Source organism: Cervus elaphus, chromosome 30, assembly GCF_910594005.1.
Source record: "Cervus elaphus chromosome 30, mCerEla1.1, whole genome shotgun sequence".
NCBI lineage: Eukaryota > Metazoa > Chordata > Mammalia > Artiodactyla > Cervidae > Cervus > Cervus elaphus.
The window spans coordinates 77,342,241-77,362,942 of NC_057844.1; the positions used below are offsets into that span (position 1 = coordinate 77,342,241).

The following is a 20,702-nucleotide window of genomic DNA, read 5'->3' on the forward strand; positions in this document are numbered from 1 at the left end:
TGGTCCTCGTTCAGTTTTTCTAGGTAGCTAAGACTAGTCATTACTCTTTGCACAGTAAGCTTGAACTCCGGGAGATGGTGCAGAACAGGGAAGCCTGGAGTGACTGTAGTCCATGGTGTCGAGAACAGGTGGACACGACTTGGCAACTGAACGAGATTAGCCATGGAAATCTCTGTGCTCTCTGCTCTTAAATATTTTATTCTAACGCAATAGTCATTCTGTCCCGTCTCTTGATACGCCTATTCTTTTTTACATTGAATATGAATATCATTTAATAAAATTGGTAGAATTTTGTGAATGATGTCATCTTCCTTGAAGAGATAATTTACTTTTTGTCTGGCAGACATATGTACAAAGGCAGATAACTTCAATCCAATCAGGCGTTAATTTCTAAAGTGAAAACCTGGAATGTTTATGTTCTGTTCATCAACGCTCTCCTTCTCAAAGGTCCCCGAGTTCCAAGTACTATCTTGCCAGCCAGATGAAGAAGCCAAAATCTCCATTTAGTTTATTTATCTTTTAGATGTTGCTTCCTGCTTAATGCTTTATCCTCTTGCCCTAAAAAGTTCAGGCTTGACAAATGTATGAAGGGTATTATTTGTGTATTAGGGAGAACTCACTACCCTTTGGTTCCATTTTCTCTAGAATCTTGGATACTTAAGTCCAGGCTGCCTTAGGAGGCTTTGACTTAATCTTCTATATTGACTTCTTGCTAGTTAAAAGTTGTTTCTGGGGCTAGAAGGAAATAGGACTTTTATGTGTCACAGGAGTTTGTTGAAAAATAACATCAATATTGTAATATTGGCAGATTCAGAAATAAAGAATAATAAAAAATAAATTAGAAAACATTGCTTTATAGTTTATTTTTTCTTCATTGTAAAAGATTAACACATTGATAGAAATGTATTGTTTATCGTCAGATGAATTTCATTATTCAATTTGTAAAATAAATTTTCTAATTATCCCTGATGTGGAGAGTCCACACTTGTTTCAAATTAATTTAATTAGCACTCTTGAACTGTCTACTAAGGAAGTGATATATTCAGTCACACTTTTGAATTTTTTAAAGTGACTAAACCAAACAAGAATTTAAAAGTGATGAAGGCTTGATTCCACCTTTTCCCTTCTTGCCCAAATATAGTTTATCTTCAAGAAACTTTCTGTAGAAATGTTTCTCTGATTATACCAGCTCTTTCACTGGTAAATAGCATTTGTTACCTTGGTCTATCCTTTGACATTTATCTCATAGAGTATTTCATGGTGAATTACAATTGCTTGTGCTTATGACCTAGAATGGAGTCATTAATTCAGTACCAAACAAGTATATGCCTGGATGTAATAGGATTTTTTTATAATTTTTAATTGGAGGATGATTGTCTTACCACGTTGTGTTGGTTTCTGCTATAACATGAATCAGCTATAAGTATACATACATCTTCTTGAGCCTCCCACCCACCATCCCCACCCCCCTGCCCACCAAGGTCATCACAGAGCACCAGGCTGAGCTCCCTGTATCATCCAGCAGCTTCCCACTAACCAACTATTTTACACATGGAGCTATTTGTATGGCAGTGCGATTTTCAATTTGTAGCCCCCTCTCCTTTCCCCACCCTGTGTCCACAAGTCTATTCTGTACGTCTGTGTCTCTATTCCTGTCCTGCAAATGGGTTCATCAGTACCATTTTTCTGGATTCCGTATGTATGTGTTAATATGTGATATCTGCGTTTCCCTTTCCGATTTACTTCACTCCATATGACAGACTCTAGGTTCATTCACCTCACTATAACTGACTGAGTTTTCTTTCTTTTTCTGGCTGATTTTTGTTTGCAGAATCCCTAAACTTTGTGAAGCAAGGTGCCACCCACTGTCTGGCCCAATAGATTTACCAGCTAGGAAGAAGGAGATTCCTTTTCTCCTTCATATTGCCTCATTCGGGATTGACCACATTGATTAATTACTTAAGCTCCACATTTCCAATTCCATTCATTCTGGTTTTTTTTTTTTTTTTTTTTTTTAACCTTGAAACTATTGCTTAGTTTCTGAGTTATACTGGTAAATAGTGTGATAGGGCTACCTAATTTATAAAATTTTTGTTAGAAATAAGTGAATTGAGTAATTTTAGTTGTTGTTATAGAAACTAATCTTAAGGGTGAATAATGAGATCATCTTACTTCAAGGTCTAATAGACTTTCTCTGTGATAATCTCCTCAAGACCTTGGGAAAGCTTTACAGAAAAGTGAAGTCTGGTGCTCCCATATTGCAATTTCAGTTTTAGACACTCTAAACAGACAACAGAAAATGATATTAGTACATCATTTGCTTAAATGTCTTGTGTGCATGCTCAGTCACTAAGCTGTGTCCAACTCTTTGAGATCCCACTGACTGTAGCCCGCCAGGCTCCTCTGTCCGTTTAACTTCCCAGCCAAGAATACTGCAGCAGCTTGCCATTTTCTCCTCCATGGTGTCTTCCCGACTCAGGGATCAAACCCTCATCTCTTGAGTCTCCTGCATTGGCAAGCAGATTCTTTACCTTCTGCACAAAGGTCTGCAATTGATTACTTTAATCCTTGTATACTAAGAAAACATGAATGGAAGGATTGACACTTATCCTCGTTTTTAAAAAGTCACCAGCATCTCTTCCTTGACTAGTTGAAGTAGTGTCAGTGTGGCTTGAATTATAAGACATCTTACTGCTCACTTTGAAGCAGTAGGTGAAGGTTCCTCTTCACTGTAAATTTGTCTGATGGAAGATGACTTTATTCTCACACACAAAATATTTGTATTTAGATGAAATGGTACAGAATATTATAGTTCTCAAGTGTTTAATTCCTCCTTGTGGAAATTTCAAGGGAACTTCAGATGCATTTGGCAGGAGCTTTTCCTGGTGCAATCAGGTTGCTATGGTAAACCTATTATTTTAGGCGAAGGACGACTGTGTTAGTGAAGTGCTAATCTCTTTTCTGTTTTATGTGAGCCTCTAATTACTCTCCCACTGTTGAGCCTGTATGCAAGTGTGGTTTTTGCCGTTTTAAAAAGTGGAAGAAAATAAGGTTGTAGAGAGTGTAACTGCTGTTACCAGGCTGGCAGGTGCCTTTGATGATATGTTGCTCTTCTTAAATAATCTCATTCTGGACCAGAAAATATAGTTGATTTTTGGGGGGGGGGGGGAGAAATAGAAAGGAATAGATTTTATGTGAGTTATTGAAATTACAGCTTCTCAACATGTTTTTAAATTATAAATATGTAAATAATAATATCTATCACAGATATTATACAGTTACAGATCCCACCCACAGTTCAGTCCAATCACTTAGTCGTGTCTGACTCTTTTCAACACCATGGACTGCAGCAGGCCAGGCTTCCTTCCAAGCCTTCCAGGCTTCCTGTCCTTCACCATCTCCCAGTGTTTGCTCAAACTCATGTCCATTGAGCTGGTGATGCCACCCAACTATCTCATCCTTTGTCATCCCCTTCTCCTCCCGCCTTCAATCTTTCCCAGCATCGGGGTCTTTACCAAGGAATCTGCTCTTCGCATTAAGTGGCCAGAGTACTGGAGCTTCAGCTTCAGCATCAGTCCTTCCAATGTATATTCAGAGTTTATTTCCTTTAGGATTGACTGCTTTGATCTTCTTGCTGTCCAAGGGACTCTCAAGAGTCTTCTCCAGCACCACAATTTGAAGCATCATTTCTTCAGCTTTCAGCCTTCTTTATGGTCCAACTCCCATGTCCATACATGACTCCTAGAAAAACCATAGCTTTGATTATGCAGACCTTTGTTGGCAAAATAATGTTTCTGCTTTTTAATATGCTGTCTAGGTTGGTCATAGCTTTTCTTCCAAGGAGCAGGCCTCTTCTAATTTCATGGCTGTAGTCACCATCTGCAGTGATTTTGGAGCCCAAGAAAATAAAGTCTGTCACTGCATGAACCCACCCACAGCCTGAAACAAAGACATCACCACTTACAGTAGCACTCAGGCGTGTATTTAGTATAAAGTTTGCGTTCCGTGATCTACTAATGGTGTGAACTAAGTACTGTGGGATTAGAGAGAAGATTGCATTCTGACAGGTGACTAAATGAATCAGGGAGAACGAGGAAGGGTTTATGGAGGAGATTAGATTTAAATAGGCTATTGAACACTAGGTTGAATTTTACAGAGAAAGTTCTGGAATATACGGCCAGTGAAATGTAGATATTTAAACCCCTATGGAGAGTTCCCTGGTGGTTCCCTGGTTAGGACTCTGCACTCTCATGGCCAAGGGCCTGGGTTCAGTACCTGGTTGGGGAACTAAAATCCCACATGCTGTGAGGAGCCGTCAAAGAAAAAAAAAACCTCACATGCTCTAATGTTCTGTTTTGTTTATATACCATAATTTTATTAATGAGCCTGGATCTGATAGATATTTCTGTTTAATCTTTTGAACTATGACTAAGTCATAGATATTGAGTACATTAATTAAAAAAATTCTTCCTCAAGTGAAAAATAAAATAAACACATATGCCAGTAGTTAGTTCATGCTTGTCAAAGAAACCAATAATACATGGTCAGGAAACTTGTTATATGCCTCAACATGTTAATGAAATGGTCACCATGAACACATACATCCTCCAACTTAAGAATTGATGTTGTCCTGGTAACCGGGGAAGGGTTACGTCTCAGGAGTGGTGTGATTGATATTTCTCACGTCTGTCCACCATGGACTAGTCAACCATGCTCACTGCTGCTGTGTGTAGTTCGCCTCTGCCCACAGTCCAGATCACTGTTGTCATTCACACATCTACCCGTGACAGGGCCAGTGTGTTTATGCACAACAGGCAATATTATGCACAGCTCAGAAAATCTGGGTTCTAACACCAACATGGCTATATGGCTAATGTCTGCTTTGCAGGCCTTCGGCAAGCCATTTAACCTCAGCGTACTTGAGTTTCCTCATCTCTTAAATAAATTGTAGAAACTCACGGATCCTCATGACATTTTACAAAAAATGAATGCATGCTTGTATATGTTTTCCCAGGGACAGATCTGGGGTCTCCCAGTTAGAATTCTTGATCGCTAACAATGGACACCAACTTCATTCACTGAAATGAAAAAAATATTTTGTTCCAAGGGCTTGGGCTCAGAGTGCAAGCTCGGACAGTCCCCTCACACAGCAACCCCAGGAAGCAAGGCCCTGCTGCGAACCGGCCATCACTCGGGAGCCTCAGCCTCCCTGCATCGAGCTCACTGCCGTGCTCTCAGACTCGCCACTCTGCCGCGGTCCCCATGCCTTGCCTTCACCCTCAAGAATCCAAGCCCTGACCAAGGGCGTCTGGTGTGTTTCTGCACAGTCTGCCAGCCCCCTGGGAGAGGGGGATGCCACTGGGGGAGGGGGCAGGCTCCGTCTCCTGCTGAACTCAGCTCTGCCTCCAGGTAGAAAAATGGGTTGAAGGGCGGCCAGAACAACACTATCTATCGCCGTATCTTTCACCAGATTCTCAAAGGGACCATGACCCTGCCACTTCTGCCAGAAAAGATTATGAATCACTGCATTAGATTATCTTTAATTATAACTCTGAAGTGATATGATTCTAAATACTAATTTTTCTTTTTCCTATCATATCCCAGCTCAGAATTTCTTTTACATGATACAAATGCAGTAACAGAATGACTAACAGCATTGCAGGGTCAGCCCTGAAGTATCTTACGATCCTTTCAGTGGGTGTGTAATTATGATGGTTGGGATAATGACAGGGAGTTAACAGATGTCTTCGAGTAGTCACTCGGCTGAATTTCTGGCAAACCAGCCCCAATTCCTCAGAAAAAAAGAACTGTGCTTTCTCATACAGCCTCCTGGAGCTCTGTTATGATATATTAAGATACAGTATGGCCGAATGTTTAGATGCACAAACTTTAAGTATGAGAATAGATATAAATTTGGAATCTATCCCTGAAAACTGGTTCAGCAGAGATAGTTACTTGGCCTCAATATTTCTCAATCTCCTGTTTAGTAAAATGATAGTGATAATGTTAGTGCATGTGTGGTATCATGAATACAAAAGGATGGAATTGAAGAAATTATAGTGTTTGAGGCAGCTCAGGAAATAATGACGAAAGTCATAAGGAAAATAATTAAGAAATTCCCAAACTGTGAACCAAACTCAATTCCAAAACAAGTTTCTACTTTTAAACTTTAAGTCAGGGTTAATAAGGGTATTTAGGACATGAACTCTGACCCATGTTCCATGTTAAGATGAATTCTGTGAACTCAAAAACTGACACTAAATCACCACTAAAATATCAGGTTGAAATGTACCCATGAGATTTTTTTTTCTTATGTGGCAGACAGACCCAAATTAAAAATATTTTTTAATGACCATATTAGTTCAAATTGTGTCAGAATAAATAAAATTGATTCAGTTATGTTAAATGGTCTCCTTATAAGTGGTATATGAAATATCCAGGGAGTTTCATCATTGAAATTAGTCTTCAAAACTGAATGAAACAGAACATGGAAAGTAGAAAACAGGAGTCACCTATGAGCCAGGAGTTGTCACTTCAGCTCCAGCTCAACCTCCTTGGCATTTATGCTTGACCCTCATCTTAAACTTAGGGATGTAGGAAAAGGTATTTCCTGAATTGTTAGCAGGCACAGACTAGATATTGACCCAGGAGGTCTGGATCTAATCAGATGCTTGTTTTCCTGAGAAGTCTTCCTCTGATGAGTGTTTTCCCTGTGTGTTTTGCAGGTAAGTGTGAATGTGGCAAGTGCACTTGCTACCCGCCGGGAGACAGCAGGGTGTACGGCAAGGCCTGTGAATGTGACGATCGTCGCTGTGAAGATTTGGACGGCGTGGTCTGTGGAGGTGAGCAATTCTCACAGCTCTCTGCCTGCAACCTGTGTTATCTGCTTTTCTTATTCTACCTCTCCTTTAAAAAAAATTCTGTTAAGAAGAAGATATACAAAAAGCCATATACAATTAGCATATGGTAGTGGTGTTGGTGGTATAGTTGCTAAGTCGTGTCCGACTCTTGCGACCCCATGGACTGTAGCCCACCAGGCTCCTCTGTCCATGGGATTCTCCATGAGAGTACTAGAGTGGGTTGCCATTTCCTTCTCCACAATTAGCATATCCATGTATGCATATACGTATACAATTAGACCCATACAATTAGCCACATACAATTGGGTTGGTAATGACCTCGTACTCTGAATGTAGTCCATGTGTATGTATGTGAAAGAACACATCATCCTATTGGGAAAAGAAGATGGACACTAAACAAGATTCTCTGAAGACAGGGAAAGGGTTTGCTTCAACCAAGCAGTTTCCAGTTTTTATTACTCTACTGATAAAAATTGATCCGGGAAGTAAGTATCACCTGAGACTTGAAAAGAGAAAAAAGCAGTTAGATACACTCCAAGTTAATTACACAGTAACATGAGATACACACTCTGTTTTCATAATGAATCTGAGACCCAGACACACGCTTGTTACTGTTAGTTGCTCAGTCATGTCCAACTCTTTGCAACCCCATGGACTCCTCTGTCCATGGGATTCTCCAGGCAAGAATACTGCAGTGGGTTGCCATTCCCTTCTCCAGGAGATCTTCCGACCCAGGGATCAAACCCACATCTCCTGCATTGTAGGCAGATTTTTTACCGTCTGAGCCACCAGGGATAAGCAACATAAAGGAAGAATGAGGCAGATAGAGGGTCGTTACAAAGGTAATACTGCAAAAAGGAGAGTCCCAGGGATAGAATGTTGCCAGTGCCCACCTGAACTTCATCCAGGGGATGGGATGAGGGTCACCGTGGTTCCATTTCAGTCTTGCAAAGATCCGTATTATAGAAGGTGCATGCTTATTATGGCTCCTCCCAGGTTTCTAGGACAATCGAGGTGAACTGGACATGGAACCACACAAACATAATATAACTCTATCTCTTTAAGATAATTACCATAATGAATTGGGTATTGTTATTGGGGGGAAAGTCCCCAAAGGCACATATAAGTGAAGGGAGCTGACCATCCATTTCTGTCATCTCTGTGACCACTACGTATGGCTGTCTAGCAACTCTCTCTCTAACCAACTATAAAACACTTGGAATTTCACCAAAAGTATTTTCCTGTTTCGTTTTTCTGTGAGCCAGGGGAAAAGGCCCTTTTTAATAACTGTTGGGCCGGGTGTTTTGTCTCTCCCAGTTCCCATGACAGCCATTCTCAGAGATTCTTCCTCCTACCCTAATCTCACAAACAGAAAAGTGAGTGAGGTTTGGGGCGTTAATGTCCTATCTCTGAAAAGTGCCAGACCCAATGGCAGGAGCTGTGGAATTTAGTTCACAGATCTTTTGCTAGGCAGGAGCTGTGGAATTTAGTTCACAGATCTTTTGCTAAACCACAGTTTTCCCCAGAGTGACATGCAACTATTTGTACTTTATGTCAATATTACTATTAGTTTAGATTTTCCCTTTACTTATAATAGTCATCAGAAATATCTAAACAGACTATAGTCCTTTTAATTGCTGTCATAGTACAGACCTGATATATGTGCATACCCATTAAATAATGAATACCCCTTCCCCCAGTGAGTCTCTCTTTCTCTCCAGCTTTGGGGAGGAAATCAAGATAAAACGAATCTATATATCTTCTTGTTAGATGAGATCAAATGTTTAGTAGGTAAGTGAGAAAACATCTCACAGTGATAGTTTTTTAATTTTTGATTCTCCGTGTCTGCACTTTGTCCATCTACCCAGAGTTGTCTGTGTCCTGGGGGGCGGGATGCGGGGGACTGACTCCCATTAGCCTAACCAGTAAAAGACAAATGTACAAACTAAACATCAATTAGTTGATGCTATACAATCAGAAATGTAATTTCGCTAGAGACTAGAATTTTTGTAAAGAAACTCTATGAGAAGTCAGAATCTGAGATTAAGATTTGGATGCAAGTCATTTATTGGAAGGGGATTCCCAGGTGGCTGAGTGGTAAAGAATCTGCATGCCAATGCAGGAGGCACAGAAGACATGGGTTCAATCACTGGGTTGGGAAGATCCCCTGGAGGAAGAAATGGCAACCCGCTCCAGTATTCTTGCCAGGAAAATCCAAGGGACAGAGGATCCTGGCAGGCTGCAGTCCATGGGGTCACAAAGAGTTAGACTTGACTGAGCACGTGTGAGCATGAGAGTTTATTGGAAAAGGGAATGAGTTACTGGTAGGAAAGTGGGAAGATGTGACAATGGAGAGGGGGCAGCCAATGAAGACCATGGTATCAACCCAATTACTGCTGTGGTCAATTGGAGATTCATCCCAGTTCAGAGGAGGAAACTCTGAGTAAAGCACACAATTTTTCTATCATCAGTCATGGGTTGAGGATTGCTTCTAGGAGGCGTTAATTCCCAGGCCACATCCAGCCTGTCCCACAGGTACCTGATCAGAGCAGGCTTCAGTGGCTGGAGTAAACCTCTGGGCAGAGAACCTCAAGGGGTGCTGAGTGAAAGTCATCATAACAGGAAGGATGGCGTTGCTGGGACACCACCGCAGAAGGGCCCCCAACTCTCCCACTAGGTGGTCTGTCCTTTCTGGATGGTGCAGACTCTCACTCTTTGACATGGTCTACATGTTGCTGATCATCCAATCCACCCTCTCTTTGGTTGGATGCAGGATGAAGCACAGTAGATTAGGCAGTAGCTGGAGAAGCGTTGATCTATTAATACCTTATTCTTCTGGTCGAGCCTTGGCTACGATTTTCAAGATCCTTCCTCACATATTTAGAGATTAATTCCTAGGTGGTTGATCTTCCCCAATATAGATGATACTGGAACATAATTATCAGAGGACGAATGTGTTTGGAGGTTGGGGAAAACGTTGCTGCTGCCTCTGTGTGTCCTGTTGCATGAGAACTCACTCAATTATGTCCAACTCTTTCTGACCCCATGGACTGTAGCCCGCCAGGCTCCTCTGTCCATGGGAGTTCTCAGGCAAAAATACTGGAGTGGGTTGCCATTTCCTCCTCCAGGGGATCTTCCCAACCCAGGGATCAAACCCAAGTCCTTACATCTCCTACACTGGCAGGTGGATTCTTTACCACTGGGTGTGTCTGCTAGCACCTGACACATACTAACCAGATGAGCATAGCATCTTTGACCTGTGTAACCAGATGGATTCTCTCAGTGCTTTTTCTTAAATGTTAGAAACCCGCTCTGCAAAATCACCTATGCATTTAATTTCATGTTTTATTGACCAAAGGATCTCAGAACACTTTTCAAGTATGTAAAGAAAGGAAACACTTCACCTTGGAAATTTCCCTTGAAAATATTTTATGTTGTTGTTCTTTTTTAACAAATATTTATTTATTTGGCTATGTCAGGTTTTAGCTGTGGCGCATGGGCCTTTTAGCTGAAGCACGCAGGCTCCAGAGCACGCAGGCTCCGTAGTTGTGACCCAACGCGGGCTTAGTTACCTCACAGCATGTGAGATATTAGTTCCCGGCCCAGGGATCCAACCCATGTCCGCCACATTGGAAGGTGGATTCTTTGACCACTGGACGGCTAGGGAAGTCCCCATGCAGTTGTTCTTAAATTTTACTTTGATATTTGAATAATGTCCTTGAGAGATTTGGGGTTAGGATGATACCATTAATTTAAAAGTTGTCTGTGGATAACAACGATCAATTTCACTTACCTTCTCCTGCTTTCTCTGAGTCTGAAGCCCAGGTGGCAGCATGAATCCCTACATTCTGCCACAGATTTTGCACTGGAGCCTATGCACACATCTGTACACATTTCAGTGTATGGTGTTTTTGCTTTCCTTTTCGTTCACTTGTGAATCTTTACTATGATGGTGGCTCAATCCTACTGCTTGGAGGAGGTTAGTTCCAGGAGAGGGGGAGATGTCTGCATCAGTGGTCAGCTCATGTGTATCCCTAGTGACTTCTAGCTAGAAATGCTACACAACATTTCCAATCGTCACTGATGCTCTGTAAGTGTTCCTCAACAAGATAAGTCCAGTCTTGGTATTCCTGGCGGCTGTGGTCTATAAAGGGGCTTCCAGAGTGGCTCAGATGGTAAAGGAGCCACCTGCAATGAAGGAGACCTGGGTTTGATCCCTGGGTCGTGAAGATTCCCTAAAGAAGGGAATGACAACCCACTCCAGTATGCGTGCCTGGAGAATTCCATAGACAGAGGAGGCTGGCAGGCTACAATCCAGGGGATCGCAAAGAATCAGACATGACTGAGCAGCTGACACACACATGGTTTATAAAGTTGCCATGAACAGGGGGTTGGCAAATACTGACTCTTGAGGGAAATATGGGACTAACTAGGATCTCACCTCTGCTCCTGGCATTTTCAAAAACCAATCAATACATAACCTTGTTTCATGTGTGTTTCTATGTGAAGACATACTGTGTCACATATAGTTAATTCACCAACGTTGAGCTCATGGCCAGCAGCCCTGTAACTCATGCCTGAACAAAGATGATTTGGCTCACAGGTTTCTCCGTAAGGTACATCACAGCCTTTTTGCACTTAGGAACACTGGCTAGCACTTCAGCACTGTACTTGGGGGCCATCGAAAACATCAAGATCACCAATGGAAGGTGCAAAAATGTGAAGAGTCTAGCACCAACTATACTGGGAAAAGAACACTAGTTTTCAGTGTAAGAGCTGAGTCAAGAAGGCAGAGCGTGACCTTCTTTGACCTCCGCTGGGAGTGTGAACCTTGCACACCTCCATTTTTCACCATTTGCCCTGTGTTCTCAAATGACCTGGAAAGCTTCTTGAGTGTTGATTTCAGGAATACAAATAAACTTTAGGGAGTAGGCAAGTTCTCAAATATGGAATCTTCAAATAATGAGGATCAACTGTAATTCATATTCTCACTGGAAACATCACCTCCCACGTGAGTTTTGAGTTTTGCACTTGGCCTCAAATTGTGATTTCTTTAAGACAGTTGTGGAAGGAATCCTTTGAGCCTTGACTGTTAAAGGGGTTCCCTGGTAGCTCAGCGATGGCCATACCACCCTGAACGTACCCAATCTCATCTGATCACAGAAGCTAAGCAGGGTCAGGCCTGATTAGGACTTGGATGGGAGACTGCCTGGGAATATCGGGTGCTGTAGGCTTTGGGCTTCCCTGGTGGCTCAGATGGTAAAGAATCTGCCTGCAATGCAGAGACCTGGGTTTGATCCCTGGGTCGGGAAGATCCCCTGGAGAAGGAGATGGCAACCCGCTCCAGTATTCTTGCCTGGAGAATTCCATGGACAAAGAAGCCTGGCAGCCTACGGTCCATGGGACTGCAAAAAGTCAGACACGACTGAATGAGTAACACTGACTATTATAATCTTGAATTTAATTAATTTATTTGGCTGCACCTCGCAGCATGTGGGATCTTAGTTCCCTGACCAGGGATCAAACCCATGTCTCCCTGCATTAGAAGTATGGAGTCTAAACCACTGAAATACCAGGGAAGTCCCTTGAATTTAATTTTTTTTCTCTGCTGGTCTCTGGAAAGAAATTACAAGAGACATGCTGTTAATTAATAAGTTTGAACATACAGTAATTCCAGTATTAAAATATATGGCATACTAGATCCATTGATAAGGAGACCACAAGTTCCCTTCACAAACCAGTACAATATTGTAAAGTAATTAACCTCCAATTAAAAGAAATAAATTTATATTAAAAAAAACAAATCAATAGTAGAGAAAAAATATTTATGTAAATGTAATTTGCTATTTAGGAATATAAATGACCAATTATAATGTCAGTTAAGACTACAGGCCTGAGGCTCTATTGGTTCCAACCTTGGCTCAGCCCCTTATTCCCAATATAACCTGAGGCAATTTACAAATCCCACTTCTCTCACCTGTAAAAGATGATTATATGTCTCTTATAGGGTTATTGTGGGATTGAATGAGTTAATGCATATAAAGCACTCAGGGTTGTATGCAGCACACGTGTCATATGTAGATATAGATATTACTGTTGTTAGTGTTGCATGCGTGCTAAGTCACCTCAGTCCTGTCCAATACTTTGCGACCCTATGGACTGAAGCCCACCAGGCTCCTCTGTCCATGAGATTCTCTAGGCAAGAACACTGGAGTGGGCTGCCATGCCCTTCTCCGGGGATCTTCCCGGCCCAGGGATGAACCCACATCTCTTACGTCTCCTGTGTTGGCAGGCTGATTCTATACCCTGAGTGCCACCTGGGAAGCCCATCATTAGTGTTATATACGTATATAAAGATGAAAGACAGAACCGGGCCAGTTGGAGTTTATGCTGTGGCTTACGGTAAACTCTAGGACATAGACCAGAACTCATGTTTGCTTACTAATTTCGTTTTATAACAGTTTATTCAGAATGATGACTGTCGGCTATTTTTTTTTTTTTTTTTTTGCATAAAGCCGTCTTTATCCTCACACTTGACACTGAGCTACCAAATTACAGTGGCGACATGCATCCCAGGAGTGTTTTTAGTGGCTCTTACTCAGCAGGGTACCTAGAGGGGAGCATCTCATGGGTTTGCAAGCGTGAAGTAACACAAATAATATGAAACTGACCCTTAAGGTTCGAACCACCACATGCATCACCAGCTTCTGTATTCCTGAAAATACCCGTTATCATAAGAAAATATTATCTTATTTCATATTATCCCATCATGTATATAGCACATAATTAAGTCATACTTGTTGCATGTAATGATGTCACTGCCTCTCAAACACAAGCATGCCTGTAATTTCTCCTAGACACCTGTGCCTCTGACCTGTCTGCTTGCATTCCTCTTGGTTCAGTCTTTTTAAAAAAAAAAAAACAAAAACATTTTTGTTTGAAACAGACTTTTATGCAGAACACTTAGTTTGCTTCTAAAAATGTATATTTATTTATTTGGCCGCATCAGGACTTGGTTGTGACGTGTGGGATCTTTCCTGGAGGCGCACAGGCCCTCTCCTTGTGGCCTCCAGAGTGCTCAGGCTTCAGTAGTTGTAGCATGCAGCCTTGGTTCTTCCACGGCATGTGGATCTTAGTTCCCTGACCAGGGATCGAACCTGTGTCCTCTGCATAGCAAGGTGAATTCTTAACCCCTGGACCACCAGGAAAGTCCCATCTTGGCTTAATCTTTAACCCATGGAAACTTGCTGTGTCTCCCACCATTCTGCCTAACTGACTCTCCGGGGTTATTCATAGTTCCCAGTTGCTGAAATCTGAGATGCCATTCAGTTCTCATTCTGTGTGACCACTTTTTAGCATAGGGTTCTGGTTACTCTGCTTTCAGGTCCTCTTGACGTGGTCTTCTCCCTGGGCCTCAGAAGCACCTTACCCCATTTCTTCTCTCTCCTCTCTCGTAATCATTTTATCTGTTTTTCTTGTTTATCTCTCAGAGGCAGAAGAAAGCAGTTGTTTTTGTTCAGTTGCTAAGTAATGTCCAATTCTCTTGCGACCCCATGGACTGTAGCCTGCCAGGCTCCTCTGTCCATGGGATTTCCCAGGCAAGAATACTGGAGTGAGTTGCCATTCCCTTCTCCAGGGGATCTTCCCAACCCAGGGATCAAACCCACATCTTCTGCATGGCAGGCAGATTCTTTACCACTGAGCCACTGGGGGAAGCTCTCAGAGCCTGCCAATAAATCTTAGCATTTCCCTATAAATTGCCTTTGGATGTCTTTTCTGCTGTTTGCTGCCCTTGCATACCCTCAGCTTCTTCCTGTTTTCTCTTAAGGTCAGTGTCTCCCAAGATGATTTCTTAGCATCATTCCCTCCTGGCTTCATACTCTTCAAATTCAAATTACTTATTTCCAATATGGAAATCCCTCCATATTCTGCATGGTCGAAACTGACATAATCATTTATTTCTTCTTTAATTCAGGAAATATTATTGAGCCCCCACTGTTAGCCAGCACTGGAGATTTCATGATGAATCTATTAGAGTTGATGGTCACACTTGAAGGGTGACATTGACGAAGAAAGGACAGTGAGGTGGATGGTCTGAAAAGAGAAGCACTAAATCAATGAAAGCATACATCATAGGGGATCGGACATAGACTGGAGGCTACAGAAGCCTTCGCGAATGCCTTCATATCTGGTCAAAACTATACGATGCCTAATATGTGCTTATGTGTGCATGTTACTTGCTCAGTCATGTCTGACTCTGCGACCCCATGGACTGTAGCCTGCCAGCCTCCTCTGTTCATGGAATTCTCTAGGCAAGAATACTGGAGTGGGTAGCCATTCCCTTCCCAAGGATCTTCCCAACCCAGAGATTCAACTCGGGTCTCCTGCGTTGCAGGCAGATTCTTTACAGTCTGAGCCACCAGGGACGGCAACTAATATGTGCTTGATATGTATTAATCAGCTACACATCGTGACCACCACATTTGGTAATCAGATGCATAGTATTTAGCCAGGTGAGGGGAGGCGGATTGACCCAGGTGTCACAGAACAAAGTGTGCTCAGGCATATGGCAGAAAGAGAGGATGACATGGTCAAGGGATTTTTGAGAACCAGAGAGAAGCCCTGTGTGATAGATGATAAGATATCAAAGAGGAGCAGAAGATGATAGATTTTGTAAACATGTTCTTGATTTGAAAGCCTTTATTGTGGCTCAGCTGGTAAAGAATCCGCCTGCAATGCAGGAGACCTGGGTTCGATCCCTGGGTTGAAGGGATCGAACTACTCCCCTGGAGAAGGGAAAGGCTACCCACTCCAGTATTCTGGCCTGAAGGATTCCATGGCCTGTATAGTCCATGGGGTCACAAAGAGTCAGACACAACTGAGCAACTTTCACTCTCACTGAAAGGCTGATCGGAAACCATAGAAGGGTTTAAACAAGACAATAGCATGATCACTCTGTTTAAAAAGTACCCCTGGCTGCCAGGTGAGGTCTGGATTGCTGGGAGGAGTGTGTGTTTGTAGGGTTGGTGGGTAAATGTGGATTCAGGAGATGAGTCCTGGTGAGAGATGCAGGCAGGTTAGCTAGATGGAGGACAGTAAAGATGGAAAAACTGTGATGTATTGGACAACATAGAAACAACATGACAACAGGCTCCCAAAATCCTTTGACTTGCTGCAAGGGACACAGCCCTCTGTTAAACCCCTCCTCCAACTCCCCGGAAACAGATGAATATGGTAGATGCCAACCAGGCAACATTGCTCTTGGTAATGTGACCTATGGCTGATAAATTTCAACCAGATTGGGAGGGATTAAGAATGAACTGTGAATGTCTTATGGGAAGGCCACGCTTTTCTGTGAATGTTGTGTCTCAGCCAACAGGCATGTCTCTTGAGGATTTTCTGGAAGCTATGCTTAAGGAATCATCGGAAGAGATTTTGGGCTCCTATGGGGCATAAGACTTCTAAGCCAGAGAAGCCTCAGCATCTGTGCAATGAGGAGTTCATCTCCAGGCATCTGAACTGCATTACCTGAAGAAAAGGTTATCCTCAGACTGTGGTATATATAAAGCTGTTATCCTCATGAACTGCTGTAAGGGCGCCCATGGAGAGGAAAGCTGACAGGACGTGGTTCCTGTCCCATCCCACATCCCTCCAAGGAGACCAGTGTCAATTGTCAATCTAAATGTTTAGTTGAACCTGAGAAGGGTGACCCCCACCCCACCCCGGGAGTAAAATTCCCGTTTATGGCTATTCATGATTGAAGGACACAAGTGAGGGGCAGGGGAGCTTGTGGGGTGACTCACAAGTTTCTGGGTTGAGCATCAGATGAATGGAGGAGACTATGTTTTTCTGTACTGTTGTCTCCATCTATTTAAAAAAAGAATGCTTTCTTCACAGAGGGCACAGGGAGTATAGAGTCTTAGCCCCTAGAGAAGTCCCAAATACATCTGTTTTGGATTTCTTGAAGCACCAACTACAGAATGTTTAGGACGTTGGTGTCATATAAACCAGCAGTTCTGTGCCTTGAGGAAGGAGTAGCAGTTACTTCGTTCAAAGAATTTAGTTTCCACATCATGTGGCCAGTCCTAAAGGAAATCAACCCCGAATATTCACTGAATGGACTGATGCTGAAGCTGAAGTTCCAATACTTGGGCCACCTGATGAGAAGAGTCGACTCATTGGAAAAGACTCAGTTGCTGGGAAAGATTGAAGGCAAAAGGAGAAGGGGGCGGCAGAGGATGAGATGGTTAGACAGCATCATCCACTCAGTGGACATGGATTTGAACAAATTCCAAGAGATACTGAAGGACGGGGGGGCGTGGCATGCTGCAGTCCATGAGGTCGCCAAGAGTCACACGTGACTTAGTGACTGAACAACAAGAACATCACGTGGCGGCCAGTGGAGAACAAGTCCCACTATGAGGCATGCGTGAGGCTCACTGGCATCATCCCTCTGGTGTGGCTTCAAAAAACGAAATTGGCATCACTAATCTGGGAAATTTTCTCAGTTCACTGCCAGACCCTGAGTCGTAGTATCTCTGACCTTGCACCTGGAGGGCTGGACGAGAAGCCCATATACCTAATGTGTGACCAGAGATCAAAGTGCAGGTCCCTGACTCCAAAGCTGGGACTCCCTGAGCATTTCTGCAAGCAAGTAAAACCCCAAATAATGTAAACCTACTTAATCAGCGGGCGCATGAGACCTAACAGGCAATGATGTCTATCCACCTTTCCAACAAAAATAGGACTTCCCTAATGGCTCAGTAAGGGAAGAATCTGCCTGCAATGCAGGAGACACAGGAAATGTGGGTTCGATCCTTGGGTCGGGAAGATCCCCTGGAGAAGGAAATGGCAACCCACTCCAGTGTTCTTCCCTGGGAAATCCCATGGACAGAGGAGCCTTGCAGGCTGTGGGCAAATGAGTCACAAAGAGTCAGACACAACTGAATGACTAAGCACCAACAAGTACCGACAATAAAGCTGAAAGTGATTAAACCAATTCTGGTAGGCTGGGATCAGTTAGCAAGCATACCTGAAGGTGAATGTAAGCAATTACATAATTTTAACCAGTTCAGTTTTGATTACACCAAAATTACAACCTGAAAATTAGAGTCATGTGAGTGACTGGCACAGAGACAGTCAGTAGGAAGTAAGACTATGCCTCACTTAAGCAACTTAAACTGGTGAGCAAAGTGATGGTTCCGTGGTAAAGAATCCACCTGCCAAATTCGATCCCTGAGTCAGGAAGATCCCCTGGAGAAGGAAATGGCAACCCACTCCAGTGTTCTTGCCTGGGAAATCCCATGGACAGAGGAGCCTGGCAAGCTATATAGTCCATGGAGTCTCAAAAGAGTTGTACATGACTTAGTGAGTGAACAACAACAAGCAGTGTTCAGTGATCGTAGACTGCATGTGGACCTTCTCGGTTCTCTATTAATGACAAAAATATTATGTGATCAACACATGCATGGATTTTTTTTTTTTTTTAATCAGATCTCACTACTGAGAAAAAAAAGCTTTGGCTAGAGTGATAGTCCCTGGGATCTATTTGTTTTTAAGTGACACTTGACTTTAAGATTTCATAAGGAAACTGTATCTCTGTGTTGGCTCTTATATGTTTAATTGTTCCTGGTGACTCAGACAGTAAAGAATCTGCCTGTAATGCAGAAGCCCCGAGTTTGATCCCTGGGTCAGCAAGATCCCCTAGAGAAGGGAATGGCTACCCACTCCAGTATTCTTGCCTGAAGAATTCCACTGACAGAGGAGGCTAGCAGGCTACTGTCCATGGGGTTGCAAAGAGTCAGACACGACTGAGCGACTCACACTTTACTTGAGGAGATAAATAGCTGAAAACTTCCCTAAAATGGGGAAGGAAATAGTTACACAGGTCCAAGAAACCCAGAGAATCCCAAACAGGATAAACTCAAGGCGAAACACCCCAAGACACATATTAATCAAATTAACAAAGGTCAAACACAAAGAACAAATATTAAAAGCAGCAAGGGAGAAACAACAAATAACACACAAAGGGATTCCCATAAGGATAACAGCTGATCTATCAATAGAAACTCTTCAGGCCAGAAGGGAATGGCAGAACATACTTAAAGTAATGAAAGAGAATAACCTACAACCCAGATTACTGTACCCAGCAAGGATCTCATTCAGATATGGAGGAGAATTCAAAAACTTTACAGACAAGCAAAAGCTGAGAGAATTCAGCACCACCAAACCAGCTCTTCAACAAATGCTAAAGGATCTTCTCTAGACAGGAAACACAGGTTGTATAAACGCGAACCCAAAACAACAAAGTAAATGGCAACGGGACCATACCTATCAATAATTACCTTAAATGTAAATGGGTTGAATGCCCCAACCAAAAGACAAAGACTGGCTGAATGGATACAAAAACAAGACCCCTATATATGCTGTCTACAAGAGACCCACCTCAAACAAGGGGCACATACAGACTGAAAGTGAAGGGCTGGAAAAAAATATTTCACGCAAATGGAGACCAAAAGAAAGCAGGAGTCGTAATACTCATGTCAGGTAATATAGACTTTAAAACAAAGGCTGTGAAAAGAGACAAAGAAGGACACTACATAATGATCAAAGGATCAATCCAAGAAGAAGATATAACAATTATAAATATATATGCACCCAGCGTAGGAGCACCGCAATATGTAAGGCAAATGCTAATGAGTATGAAAGAGGAAATTAATAGTAACACAATAATAGTGGGAGACTTTAATACCCCACTCACACCTATGGATAGATCAACTAAACAGAAAATTAACAAGGAAACACAAACCTTAAATGACACAATGGACCAGCTAGACCTAATTGATATCTATAGGACATTTCACCCCAAAACAATCAATTTCACCTTTTTCTCAAGTGCACACGGAACCTTCTCCAGAATAGATAGAATCCTAGGCCATAAATCTAGCCTTGGTAAATTCAAAAAAATTAAAATCATTCCAGTCATCTTTTCTGACCACAATGCAGTAAGACTAGATCTCAATTACAGGAAAAAAAACTATTAAAAATTCAAACATATGGAGGCTAAATAACACGCTTCTGAATAAACAACAAATCATAGAAAAAATCAAAAAAGAAATCAAAATATGCATAGAAACAAATGAAAATGAAAACACAACAACCCAAAACCTATGGGACACTTTAAAAGCAGTGCTAAGGGGAAGGTTCATAGCATTACAGGCTTACCTCAAGAAACAAGAAAAAAGTCAAATAAATAACCTAGCTCTACACCTGGAGCAACTAGAGAAGGAAGAAATGAAGAACCTCAGGGTTAGTAGAAGGAAAGAAATCTTAAAAATTAGGGCAGAAATAAATGCAAAAGAAACAAAAGAGACCATAGCAAAAATCAACAAAGCTAAAAGCTGGTTTTTTGAAAAGATAAACAAAATTGACAAACCGTTAGCAAGACTCATTAAGAAACAAAGGGAGAAGAACCAAATCAACAAAATTAGAAATGAAAATGGAGAGATCACAACAGGCAACACTGAAATACAAAGGGTCATAAGAGATTACTACCAGCAGCTCTATGCCAATAAAATAGACAACTTGGAAGAAATGGACAAATTCCTAGAAAAGTATAACTTTCCAAAACTGAACCAGGAAGAAATAGAAGATCTTAACAGACCCATCACAAGCAAGGAAATCGAAACTGTAATCAGAAATCTTCTAGCAAACAAAAGCCCAGGACCAGATGGCTTCACAGCTGAATTCTACCAAAAATTTAGAGAAGAGCTAACACCTATCTTACTCAAACTCTTCCAGAAAATTGCAGAAGAAGGTAAACTTCCAAATTCATTCTATGAG

General features: G+C 42.1%; 1 protein-coding gene and 1 pseudogene across 2 annotated transcripts in view; both read left to right on the plus strand.

Annotated features, from left to right (window-relative positions):
• ITGBL1 (integrin subunit beta like 1) overlaps nt 1-20,702 on the plus strand; it is a 211,905-nt gene that overhangs the window by 173,828 nt on the left and 17,375 nt on the right. For both annotated transcript variants that reach the window (XM_043891530.1, XM_043891531.1), the window contains one exon: nt 6,726-6,842. In XM_043891530.1, coding sequence (XP_043747465.1) covers nt 6,726-6,842 — 117 coding nt within the window. The remainder of the gene's footprint in view (nt 1-6,725; nt 6,843-20,702) is intronic.
• Nucleotides 11,976-12,094, plus strand: LOC122687114 (annotated as a pseudogene).